Consider the following 13,395-nt stretch of genomic DNA (forward strand, 5'->3'; position numbering starts at 1 on the left):
TCCCACACAGCCCCAGCCGGAAGTCCGCGGCAGCCAATCAGGCGCGGAGGGGGCGTGGCCAGGAGCCGCGTGCGGGTGTGAAGGCGGTTGGAGCAGACAATGGGTCGCGCGGCGGCGGCGGGAAGGGCTGAGGTAAAGGGGAGGGGAGGGGAGGGGAGGGGAGGAATCACAGTACCTTTGGGTTTTATGTAACAAGTCAAACATTCAGATTTTTTTGTTGAAACCACATTGTGTAGTATACTCCTAATAAAAGCTAATAAAACAGTCACCTCCCACTCTTTCAGAGGAGGTGACAATGTACGTCTGGATCATCCTTGGTGCAGGGGGCTATTCTGGCAGCCTCCATTTATAGCAAGCAGCACCTCAGAGCTTCCCACATCTCATAAGGAGTAACTTTTTTCTACACTCTGCATGTAGGATTTACCTGTTCAGCTTCTCCAGATGGAGACAAAGTTGGGAGGAGAAGGTGAAAGTGTTTACTGGTGTGCCACTATGTGAAAAATTAACCCTTTTAATAGCATCTTAATTGTATTGCAATGGCTGCTTCTCTCGCAGTGCTGCTGTGTTCTGTTGTAGCTATAGCAATGAATTATGCTGGGGTCTTTTTCATTTTCTTCTAATGTTTTCTTCAAGTTGAGCCCATAAGTGGGTGGAAATATATCTATTACTAAGAGTGCAGAAAAAACAGCTATGAAACTTGGGGTCTGATTCTGACTCTGATGCTGAATTATTGTCTAAACCCGGGCAAATGATTAAATCTCTGTGCACCGAATTTGCCCATCTGTAAAAACAAAAACAATAGGGCGAAAGGTAGGACAGATGTGGAGAGGAAGGAGAAAAAAGTATCTCTTCCTTATGATGATGCTATAAAGCCTGATTTCTGAGAATCTCTGCTAAGGAATTTTTCAGAGAAAAGAGTAATATCCTTAAGTGGTGTAAATGAAGATATGCTGGCAGATTGCAGAAGAGTTAGGACTGTTTACAGAAGATGAAGATCTCTCTTGCTAAATGTTGTTGTCGTTTCATAATCAAGTAAATGGCAAAGAGCAGTCTGTAAATTTATGTGCAAACTCCCATCTGTGCCAGAAGAAGAAAGTAATTTCAAAGATGCAAATAAAGCTGCCATGTGGTACCTGAACTGTATCGAATTGAGATTACTGGCCATAGTGCAGTGATATGGGAGTTGAAGATTTTGGTGTTTTGCACTGAACATGCAGGGACATTCAGCAAAATATATTGCTGTGCTGTAAATGCATTAATATCCCTTGCCTGGCCAGGAAGATTGTGAATGCTACTAACTTACAAATGGTGTTTACACCATTAGCCGAAGAAGCTAGGTTTCTCTGTTAAATTCCCTTTTCACCCACAGGCTTTGCAAGAGCACTTAGTCTTTCTGTATCCTATTTTTCATTCTTAAAATGTTGGTAAGAGTATAGGCATGGTGGGTGCCAGTAGGCTACAATATATGGGACTGCTCAATGAACTGATTTGCTATTTCCTTAAAGCTAATATATTTTCTTTTATGTCAAACATTTATTACTCCAGCTGCAAGAATAGGTGTCATTAGAAATAGAAATTTACTGTGCAGTGCAGCTTAGCTTTTGGACATACCTCAAATGCTGAAGTATTTACACTAAGTGGAGGTAAAAAAATGCCTCCGTTTTAGTGCCCCTCACTGCCGTGTGGACACCTTTGCATGTTTGGCAGTATATTACAGCTTGGCACATGGCAGTGTTTTCATTTCGAACTATTTTTAAGCAATGAGTTTTGATGCTGTTGTGAAATGCTTGTCTCGTGTTGTGGGTTCCTAAAAATGATTAAGAAGCACCCAAGCACAAAAATAAAACCTGTTAGGTTCTGTCCAAATTACTGCTGGGATTAGCCCAGTGTAATGATCACTTCTGAAGTCTGGAATAATGTCAAGGAAACACAACTCATATAATCTTAATATTTGTCATGTTCAGCTTGGTCTAAATGTTTGCAGCTTCTGCTTCACTTCTCAGAACAGTGATTCTTAATTTTCTACAAGCAGGAGACTTTCATAAAGAAGACAGCAACAACATTTAGCACTTGAATAGCACTTTTCACTTTCAAAATGTTGTACAGATGTTACACAGTTTTCCCAAACCCGTGCAGATACTGGGAATTGAGGAAAAAAATTTAAAGTTGTTAATGGAAATTTGGTGCATCTGCGTTAGGCTTTTGATAATCACAACCATTCTTATTGTTCTTTTTCTAATAAGGGAACTAAGATGGCTGAATCGTGATGTCACCACATCTGTTTGATTAGTTTGTAGCAAACTCTGTTCCCTCTTTCAGTGTTTCATCCACATCTCAGAGTAATCACTGTATTTGTAACCTCAAAACGTGTAATCTGTCTGGTGTAACCCAGGGTCTTGTTAGTGAAATGCACTGTCTAGAGGATGGCAAACGGGATTTTTTTTCTGATGCTGCTGTGGTCACAGCATTGGTGACAGCTCTAACATGAAAGTTAAATAATTTAAACTAATTACTTTGTTATTAAAAATTGACTATCCTAGTTCAGAAGCAGGCTTAATCAGCTGACAGGAAAGAGAGCCCTTAGTGCCATAGAGAAAGCCTTGTAGAGGTCTTGGTTCTGTCCTATATGAGCCAAAAAGAGCTGAACAGTGGATGCAAGCAGCCAGCTGAGGATATAAACCACCTGAAAGAAGAACTGCTCTTTAAGATGCATTTTTATCAGTTGTGGAGAAAAAAAGGAGAAGCTGTTAGTATCCAAGCCTGTCAGATAAGTGCCATTAGAAAGCTCTAAGGTTATCGAGATTATTATTCTTTAAAATTGCAGTAAAAGACACTAAAAATGAGTTATGGCTCAGTGCCTTGAAGAACTGCCCGAGTAACCCATGAATAAGCAGACTCAGCCATATGAAAACATATAGTCATGTTAGCAAGTTCAGAAAGCTCTTTAGCTCTGCTGAGCAGGCTCCCCAGCACCTGCGCTGTGTGTGCTTGTATGGTGTGGAGATACCTCCAACTCCTCACAGAGAGAGGGGCACTGTGACATGTCTTCATGGGTTAAATCCTCTGGCTGGTTTGAATAACACTTCTTTGCTGTTTCTTTTAGACGTCTCGTTTTGGAAGAGTACTTGTCGCTGAGAGTTAGGGCAGTCAGGTCCTGATCATGTTGGTCCTTCTCTAACTGGAAGGAAAATCAGTGCTCATTTCTCAGAGAGGGGTGGGACGGTGGGTCTCCTGCTGGACTGGGTTTCTTATGTCCTCACCTCAACACATAAGATTCTGCAAAGGTGCTACTACATTTTACCCTTTCCTCTGATATTCCCCTTGCCATGGCAGAACCTATCTAAGGTATCTAACATACCTTAGCTTGTTGTCTGGTGATTCTGTGACTCTGTGATTCTGTAAAGAAGCTTTTGTTATCTGGTCATTCTGTGGTTCTGTGACTCTGTGATTCTGTAAAGAAGCTGGTATAGATCAAATAGGCTTCGCTGAGAGCTGAACTTTGCTCTCTGATGAAAGTTTCAGTGCCTGCAGAATGTAGTGTGGCATTCTGGGAGACTGGGTTGCCAGTGTCCAACATCATGAAAGAGCAAAGAAAAAAATTCCGTCTTTTCTGTCTGCCTTGTCAGGTTCTTTTACCAAATGAGAGGTCCGTTTGCATTCATTTTGTATCACTTCGGTTGACACTCAACAGATGCAGATGTGGTTTTTACATACACCTGCAAGACTGAGCACAAACACAAGTGGGTGCTTATCAGGTAGAAAATTAGAAATGACGTGTCAGCCTCTTAAATAAATAAAGCTACAGCTTGGAATTGGACATGTAGAGATCCAAATTGTACTTACAGTCCAAGAACTGAGAGGAGGCAGTGAGGATGACTATGCCTAGGTGTCTCTATTGCCCACGGTAGTCATGTAACTTCTACATGAATACAACGGTGCCTAGAGTGAAGATTTGTTTTCCAGCTGGGCCAACTGCCAACGTGCAAAAGTATGTTTTACAGAGCCAGAAATGTTATGAAAGTTGTATACTTAAATATGGTTATGTTATCAACTTAAACCTGGCTCTTAATTTGAAATGTTTAGGAAAGAGCACTGAAGTCAGCTCTCATATCATCTTCACTTACTAATGAAGCAATCAGCATCTGTAGAGCATGCAGCCACAAAATCTCTCACTCAGTGAAAAGTGTGCTCAAAAATTCTCTTGTCTGAGATCTGTAATCTCATTTTAATTAGCATTGCACATGATTACTTCAATCAAAGAAAGTCAGTGGCAAACATTGCCATCTGCGTCCGTCGTTAACATCAGCTAGCATGATGGCAGACAGTGATTTTAAGTTAATTCATGGCCTCTGAGGTACAAATGTCTGTTCAAGGACAAAGAGCACTGCCCTACTTTCTTTCTACTACTTTGCTTTGGAAACACACTTGTCATCTTAGAACTTGCCAAAGATGGAGCATTTCCAGTTTGGCATGTTTTACATCTGGGATGTGACAGTCTTGCATATTCTCTGCGACAGAAGATATTGTCATTTGTTTTGAGTAATTTAATTATGCATAGATTCAGGATTGTATCACATCTGCCCAGTCCCCATGGCTGCCAACTGTATGGTCAGGGTTTTGAGATGTTGATAGGCTTCCGTGGCAAGATACACAGAATTTTGTGAATTTTTGAGGCAACGAATATTCAATACAGTGATAAAACTCAGACCACTGCATGTACATAAGGACAATACCAACAGGATGACATGTTGTATGCCTGTTTCTGTGTGCATTGCCATTTCTCCAGCCATCTCCAGTGTCATTAATTGGTTAAGAGATTGATGATACCTAGCTGCTTCTGTACTTGTGTTCTTCTTCATCATATGTCCTCACAGAAAGCCTTATTCAATAAGGCAGTGGATGACCTGCTACTGATAAGAATCTTTTATGAATGTAATTAATAAGTTATAGCCAAGTTTTTAAAGGATTTCCACCACTCAGCCATTAAAATTTTTCAAAGGTTACATGAAGTCCAAGAACATTTACCAAGAAAGGCACAAACATATCTGAGCTCATGGATTATGCAAAATTCAGCAGGATTATTTATTGTCTTCATCCTCAGAGCAGGGAATTATCTGGGCTTTTCTGAAGATGTTAGTACATGACTGTAAACTCTTTAAGAAAAGACATATCCCAAATAGCATTTTTCCTCCTCCTGAACCAGACCTTTCATGCAGGATGAGATCTTTTGAGAGCTTTTAAATTATTTTGATTGCATAGTTACAACTCATAACTTTTTTTTAAGTTCTTCTCATTATGAGAGGTAGCCTTGAGTGTTTTAAATCTACCCATAAAGCTTCTATAATCATTCTCTGCAATTACACTACAATGCACAACAATTAATTATATCAAGTTCTTCTCACAGAAGTGTTTACCAGTGAATAGATTGCCATGGCTTTATTTCTGACAATAAAAGAGTGGGAATTATTATAGCCCTCCTGGGATTTTACTGATCTAACATTTCTGTAGTCAGGATTATAATCATATTATTTTCCCTATAGGAAATAAACATCAGTTCTTGACAGGCATGATCATTAAACAATATTTTGCATGGGAAAAATATTCCCATATATTTTTTCCTGTAAAAAAACAAGATTTGGATTTTTAGCTAGGTAATTCCAGTGAGCAACCTGCACTCCTGTCCAGCCTTGCTGAGAGTCATGTGCAGGGTCTTCCCCTGAGAAACTAGAGTCTGCCCTGAAGACTGTAGGTGCCAGGCATAGGACTAGATGAAGCTGAGAACTGGTATTACTGTGGCGTGGTAATACAGAGCTCAGGGCACACTGGAGATCTCTCCCAGATCTGGGATGAATACTTAGGTAGTAAGTTCATGCTGAACTATATCCAGCCACAATTTGGTAGCCTTAAAGCCAGCTCTCAATTTGTGCTTATAGAGTCCCCAGACTCTATGTATGGTGTAATGATAGGACAAGGGGAAACAGTTTTAAATTGGAAGAAAAAAGATTCAGATTAGATCTCAGGAAGAGACACTGGAACAGGTTGCCCACGGAAGTTGTGGATGCCCCATCCCTGGAAGTGTTCAAGGCCAGGCTGGATGGGGCCTTGAGCAACCTGGTCTGGTGGGAGGTGTCCCTGCCCATGGCAGGGGGTTGGAACTCGATGATCTTTGAGGTCCCTTCCAACCCAAACCATTCTATGATTCTATGACTCTATATATGCCCTATGTTAATACACATGTCCTATGCATGAGACTTTTTTATATAGGCATACCCAAGGTAGAGTTCCACTTCAAACTGGTGAAAAACATTTTCAACACCAAAGGAAATAGTTAGGGCTGCTTGAGCAGGTGCTGCAGCCCATGGGGGCTGGATGTGGACAGTGAAAGCCGTGGTGCTCCTTGCACCTTGAGTGCATCTGGAGAGGTGTGTGTCAGACTCACACTACTCTGGTCAGGGCACCTTTCAGTTTAGTTTCAAATGTCAAGAATCCAATCTGTGCAATCTAACACAGACACAGGACATGAACCACGTTGAGCGGGCATAATCAAGAGATTCCCTTTGAAAGCTCACTTCTGGTCTGAACTAGATGCTAAGATAGATGTATCCATTCACCTAAAGAAATGCATTACCTTGAGCACGGTTATTTAGTGCTCCCAGTGCACCCCTGTCTGTCAGACACCGCCAGTCTGAGCTCAGGGAAATGTAAGCAAAGGACAAGCTCAACAGCCACAAATTGCTGTCAGCAAGGTGACAGGAGGAGCTTCTGGCTACCAGGTTTTTTTACTAGATACTCTTGTATGGTGATTGCTCTTTAATAAGTCAAACAGTAAATACCATATTTACTGTTCAGTTTCTTTTTTTTTTTTTAAAAAAAAAAAAGAGGATTCTGTAAAGATTAACATCACAGTGGAAAGTTTTTCTCTGAGCAAGACCTTTTCTTTTGGAAAGAAGCAAGGGTTGGTTGTAACATAAAATATGACAAACTGTCCAGAAGTGTTCCCAAGACTGATATCATCACCTGTCTTCATATCTTTTTCCTTTCACAGAGCCATGTTTGACTATGACAAGAGCAAAGACAGTGGCCTCCCAAGCCAAGGACTCAGTTTTAAGTACGGAGACATCCTTCATGTCATCAACGCCTCGGACGATGAATGGTGGCAGGCGAGGAGGGTCACTCTGGAGGGAGACAGTGAGGAGATGGGAGTTATACCCAGCAAGAGGAGGTGAGTGCTGCCTCCTCCTTCTACCTCCTTGGCCATGATGTTAAAATATTCCATTTTCTTCCAAAGACAGGGTACCTAAATCTACTAAAAAAAAAATGGGAAAGTAGAGGAAAATCTCACAGTTATTATTTCGAGAGTTGAAAGATATGGTTTTCACTGTGAGATTTAAAGAGTTCAGGCTGTTTAACTGTACTGAAAAGGAGCTCAAAAGGTGACTCAATTATAGTGGATTAGCATCTTCACAAAGAAAGAGCAGAAAAGGGAATGAGCACCATCTACTAAAGAGCTTTGGCAGAAAAAGGAAGAACCAGAACTCAAGTCTGGGAATTAGCTCTGAATTTGAAGTAGAGCACATGTTTTAATGTCAGGGTGATTAGCCATTGCATCAAACTGCTGAGGGATGTAATGGATGTCTTGACATTTTCAAATCAAGACTGTATGTCTTCCTTTTCTGAGAGTAATAGAATTAAACTTCTCAGACTGTGTGATGTAAAAAATGATGCTAAATTATATAATGGTCCTCTTTGGTTTCAAAATCTGTTAATCTAATCTCTGCTTGCCTGGAAACTGATGGATAATCAATATCACAGTACATTTTCCATATAATGTAAATGAAGGAACTTTGATCCACTCTCCAAGCTAAATCTGAATCTTTGTTTAGCTGTGATGGATTCGTACTGACTAATGGAGAGAGAACAGACATCTGAATCTCTCTCGTTGTTTGTATTGTTTACTGTGTCTAGGTGCTTTTGTAAAATTGGCCGCAAGTCTCTGACACTATCAGAACTACCACACAAATCAGTATTACTTTCTGCCTCTGTTGATAGTTGCTATAGAAAGGTCAAGAACTGAAAGGGTAGGAGGAAAATGAAATCTGTCAAACCACATTACATTTCTCTTTTGCAGCAATGCTCCCATACTGCATATAAACTTTCTATTCCTAGCCATTTCAGCTTTAGCATTAATATAAAAATGATCATGCCCATTTTTTGTAGTGGGGAAATGGGATGTCTGATGCTCTATAGAGCGCCTGCTGCTGTTTCAAGAGTATTGGCCCAGGTGCTAATAGAGCTCATGGTACTCCTTGTTCTAAATCACGTAAAAGTAAAGTGAAAGACCATCAAATACCTTGTTGACATGGGCCCTGCAAGGACCTCATTTTCTCTAATAGTGACCATGTTTGAATAACAACCACACCAGGATTTTCAGCAAAAAGCAATTTTGGATTTGTGTAATACATAGAAGTAAAAACTACACTATAATTTTTGCAATGGGAAAAAGATGCCAAATAAACAGATTTAGTCTCTAGATACTGAAAAAGGAATACTTTCCTACTGTTAATTGCTACACTACTAGGCATGACTGGATCACACATGGGAAAAGAGGACAGTCTATTCAGTTATTACTGAGGGAAATAGGTGCACAAAGCTCACTCACAGTGTGGTTCGTACTGTGAAAAGCTACAAAAAGCTGCCATACTTAATAAAACATCTGTAGTGGAAAGAAGGGCAAAGCAACTGATTTAGATGTGAAGTTTTATCTTCTGTAAGGTGGAGAGTATGTAAGTGCCCTAAAGCTTATCAGGTTACCTGCACAGTGGTGTTTTCAAGAAGGACAAAAGATAGAGGCTCCCTAGTCAAGGTCAGACATACGATACAGCCTAGGAAAAAGATGTGGCTTAAGAAACATTGGGAGAAGAGAGGGAAAAAAGAGGAGAAAAAAAAAAAAGGAAAGAGGCAAGATGAAAATAGGTTGGTTAGAGCCTAAAAATAAGTCTTGAATTCGAAAAGATGCAGTTAGAGTTACCATGCTCTCCACTTGTCATCCCGATTCTCCACTAGTGAATCTGAGAGGCCTGGAAAAATCAATGGCATCTGGTTTTCTGTCTGCATTAATGTAATGATGTGATACACCTGAGCTGGGGTAGTTGGAGGTTGCTATTATGTCACAAAAGGTTTCAGTTGTTCAAGGTTATTTTTTCCAATGCACTAAAAAGTGAGTATTTCCTTTCTGTCGATTCTGGATGACCCCTTAGAGTCAGTGAGACTGACGTGCTCTTGCCAGCATCTTCTGTGGTCATTTACACCACTCAAGGGGAGAATGAGCAATCAGTGCATACAAGGCTAGGCATCAGAGAATGAAGCTCATCATACTTACCAGAAAGTATTAATTCAGAGTTGAATTGCCTCTACAGGTGTAGGTTATTGACTATGAGAGGCTTGATGTAAAACAGAGTAGGCCTGGGCTTCATTTGACCAAATGTTGGCAACTATGGCATGGAAATCTTCATTCAAACTGCTTAATCCAGGGTGGTATATCTCTTATGATTTATATGGGATTATTTCTACAGGCATTTCATGATATATAATATGGTATATGTAATATCTATCAGTAAAATATGCCTGTGATGGAACAGGAGCAAAAGAGTATCTGTGGCAGTTTGTTGGGTTGTGACTTGTACTGCAAGCTCAGGTTCCTATGATGTTGTAGGTTGAAGAGGTTTTATATTTGTCTCTTCAATCCCCCATTCATTTCTGTTCCTCTTCTGTAGGGTTTGGGGGTTTTGGAGGGGGTGGTTTGGTAGGGTTTGGTTTTGGTGTTGTGCTTGGAGTCCTTCTTCTGCCTATGTATGCATGCAGGAATACTGTCCCGTGGGACTGTAACAGGTTTTGCAGTTTGGGCCAAAGAGGCTTTACAGATTCAGGGATTATTAGTGCCAGGGTCAATCTTTTAGCTATCTGCTTTGCTCCCTTATCTCCTGGCCAGCAATAGCTCATACACAATTCCTGCATTTTTCATAAATGGAATCATTATGGAATAGCTCTGAAAGCCAGTGACAGCTTCAATTTTATTTTGGTATATAGATATGTACAGAAATATATGTATATAAACACACAAAGCCATAAAAAGTACCTTATATTACTTCTTTAAGGTGCAGTGTAATGGTAATTGTTTTCCAAGTATTGAGTTTTGCAGCTTTTTTAAATCTTTACACAGTGACATTTTATCATGAGCTGATAAGAGAAATTTTGAATCATATATCAAGACTCTATACTCTTTTTCTCCTCTATGATATATGTAATATACCAGAAGAAATCATAATTTATAATTACAGGGGAGCTGCCACTCATTATTCTCTCCAGGGAGTTGGATACATTGCCAGACTTTACCCCTTAGCAATTCAATAGAGTTTGAAAGCTATTTGTCATCAGATTTCAGAGCTGCTGCCAATGTGTGGACTTTAAATTGTAAAGTCAGGCTTTAAGAGGGAGTTCTGGAGGGCAGCACTGCAGCTGGAGGAGGGTTACTGAAAGAGGGAGCACAAAGGAATGAGGGTGACCCTGTGTTTTTCCACTGATCCATGCAAAGACCAAACCTCATGAAGTGGTGAGCCAGTGACCTCGGTGGGGATTAATGAACACTAAATGCCCAGTATTCTGCAGTGCTAAAAAAAGTCATTGCAATCCTTTCTACATCTGAAAACGACATTTTGTCCATTTGTTAGTATGTATTTATTGTCTGATAAAAACGTTGAGGCTATTGCTCTCAAACAATGGAGTGAGTAGCCAGCTGGGCTGCAAAGGCATTGTGATATTGTATCATAGTGATGTTGAGAACAGTAGGACTTCACCATAAGAGGCTGCAAGCTACTTCAGTTGTGATTTAACAGTCACCAAATAGTTGTTATTATATATCGTTGTTATAGTTGTTATTATATATTCTGTGGTTTCACGTCCACCAAAATGATTTATCCATGGTCTGTCTAAGGGGAGAGCAGGGCACAGCTATTATCCTGGGCAGGGTATCTGAGGTGAGGGGACATGACTACCAACCCTGCACCAACGCCTCAGGCAGCCTGTGGTATTACCTGTGCGCTATGTTTACGCATGGGAATTGCTCCCCTATCATCAAAAATTGCTATTTTTATACTAGAATGACCAGCAGAAATTAGATTTGCACTAGATTTTTGTTACATTTGCATGTAGAGATTTAGATTCTAATTTCTACATATGCTGGACTTCTGATCACTCCTATTGTCCAGATAAACCAAATAAATTCAGTTTTCTGTAGTACCCAGCTGAGCAGCCTATAAGATTCTATCCCCACAGAAACACTCCCAATAGTAAAAGCGAATCAACAAAAGGCATGAAAGCAATGTGCATAAGCTAAATTGCATTAAATTCCTAGACAGATGCTCTAATTCAGTAGTAAAGAGGTTTTAATTTGCGGTAGCGCTGATTTTACACCTCCAGTTCTTTTCACTTTTTCTTTGCTGAGACTCTGCACACAGAAAAGCTCCTACATTGCAAGCCCCACAAAACAGCAACCTCCCACTTCCTGAATGCCAAGGTTCAGTATTTTCTGTGTAATTTAGTCTGTGGTTTCTCACAGATTGCTGTAGAATGGCCGAGCGTATATTCTCTGTTCCCACTGTAGCCACAAGGATTTGGTCCTAAAACACTAAAATATTTACACTAATCTTTCTGTTGTCTTTAAGATGTGCAGCCACAAAATTGCTCTCAGACTGGACATCATTCTAAGATTGCCATTTTCAGGTAGTTTAAGTACATCTGACTGCAAAATATTAGGCAACTTTATCTCTTGTTATTGCCATCTGAAGGCGTATGATGGTACCAGCCTGATATTTGTATTCTCATGTAGGCAACATTTTCCCCACAAATACATGTAATCACGTTCTCCTTTCAGAACAAAATGGGGGGAAAAGTACATAAAAAACAATGTTTCACAAACATTTAAGGACAAGGAACTAGAGGTTTTCCCAGCATAGAAGTCCCTGTGGGCAAAAAGCCAACCTAAATTTGTTATTCTGCTCAGCTTGGCAGAAGGGCATGTTTATCCACTCAAGTGAGTTTTATTTTTAATGGTTTTCTATAAATTGTCCACCTTTCTAAACATGCCTTGAGACTTTAATCCTTAGATGATAAAACTTTTTAACATGGAATAATCATGTAAGCTTTGTCTAAAATAAGTTACCTGACTAAACTTAGAAATTTAATTGGAAAAAATAAATATGGAATAAAATTTATATGTATGTGTATATATACTCCTCTTCCTGTTCTCTTGCAATGATGGGAAACTTTCATGCTGAAGGAAAACAGCCATTAGCTTTCAAACAGAATAAGACTGTTCTACAGTTTTATGAGAATTCACTTCCTAATGGCATTAGGTCTACTCTTTTTATAAAATATTGACCAGATGCTGAGCTGCTCTCTATAAGCAAGTCACTGAAGGTGGAGAGCTGAATGAGAGCACGTTCTCTCCTACTGAAAAATGCATGTTCTGTTGCAAAAATACCACTTCAGGAGTGCTCAAAAATAATATTGAGAAAGGGAATCTATTGGTAAGCTCAGAGCTCACATAAACAAGACTAAGCAGTGCAGGGTATGGAAGCAATAAATAACTATGGTCCGAGTCCTCATATTTGGACTATAAATAGTAATACGTATTTTCACATATCTTTCAATTGATAGGCAGGCAAAACAAATAGAATGCAGATTACCTGGAAATGACAAAGCAAGACAAGAAGAAACAAGTTAACAGATATGTAAAGTATAACAAGGTCTTTCAAGTGTCCATCTATTTGATAACTCTCCTGGAATTGGAAATAACTCATTCTGCAAAACACCTCAGTAACAAATCTGTGCAAATTAGGCTACTGCAACCATTTTATTTGATTCTCGACACCAGATTGCAATTTGCATCTGCATTTTACATCAGTGATGAACACTGGTATTGAAGATTAAAGCATGTCTCACTTGATATTTTACATCTCTGCTGTGAAGACTGATCAGTGCTTTTAGAAAGGCACTGACAAAATTCCCGGCGGTCCATTAACCCCCGGCAACGGAGGATCACAGTTCATGCCTGGTTGAGTTATGCTTGATTTCTTCTTCTTTGCCGTGCACACGAAGAACTGAAAGCCTTGCTTTGAAAAATCCCAGAGGCCCATTTTCAACAGCCACATGTGCCCAGAAACACAAAAGCAGATAGATATTGGAGTGCCGTGTGTGTTGCATCCTAGTAATAAGTTCCTCAGAAGAGGAGTAGGAAGAGAACAGCACCCCAAAGAACTGAAGCCTTGAGCTTGTTAAGTGAGGAAACGCTGAAGGCTGAGATATATTTTCAGTGTTTTCAGTGTACCTCTCCACTCT

The 13,395-nt window shown here is 39.9% G+C and overlaps 1 protein-coding gene across 28 annotated transcripts in view; it reads left to right on the forward strand.

Annotated features, from left to right (window-relative positions):
- The window catches only part of DLG2 (discs, large homolog 2 (Drosophila)), a 1,063,278-nt gene that overhangs the window by 999,228 nt on the left and 50,655 nt on the right, over window positions 1-13,395 (forward strand). For all 28 annotated transcript variants that reach the window (XM_014958284.1, XM_014958304.1, XM_014958277.1 and 25 more), the window contains one exon: window positions 7,046-7,222. In XM_014958284.1, coding sequence (XP_014813770.1) covers window positions 7,046-7,222 — 177 coding nt within the window. The remainder of the gene's footprint in view (window positions 1-7,045; window positions 7,223-13,395) is intronic.

Source organism: Calidris pugnax, unplaced genomic scaffold (assembly GCF_001431845.1).
Source record: "Calidris pugnax isolate Ruff unplaced genomic scaffold, ASM143184v1 scaffold252, whole genome shotgun sequence".
NCBI lineage: Eukaryota > Metazoa > Chordata > Aves > Charadriiformes > Scolopacidae > Calidris > Calidris pugnax.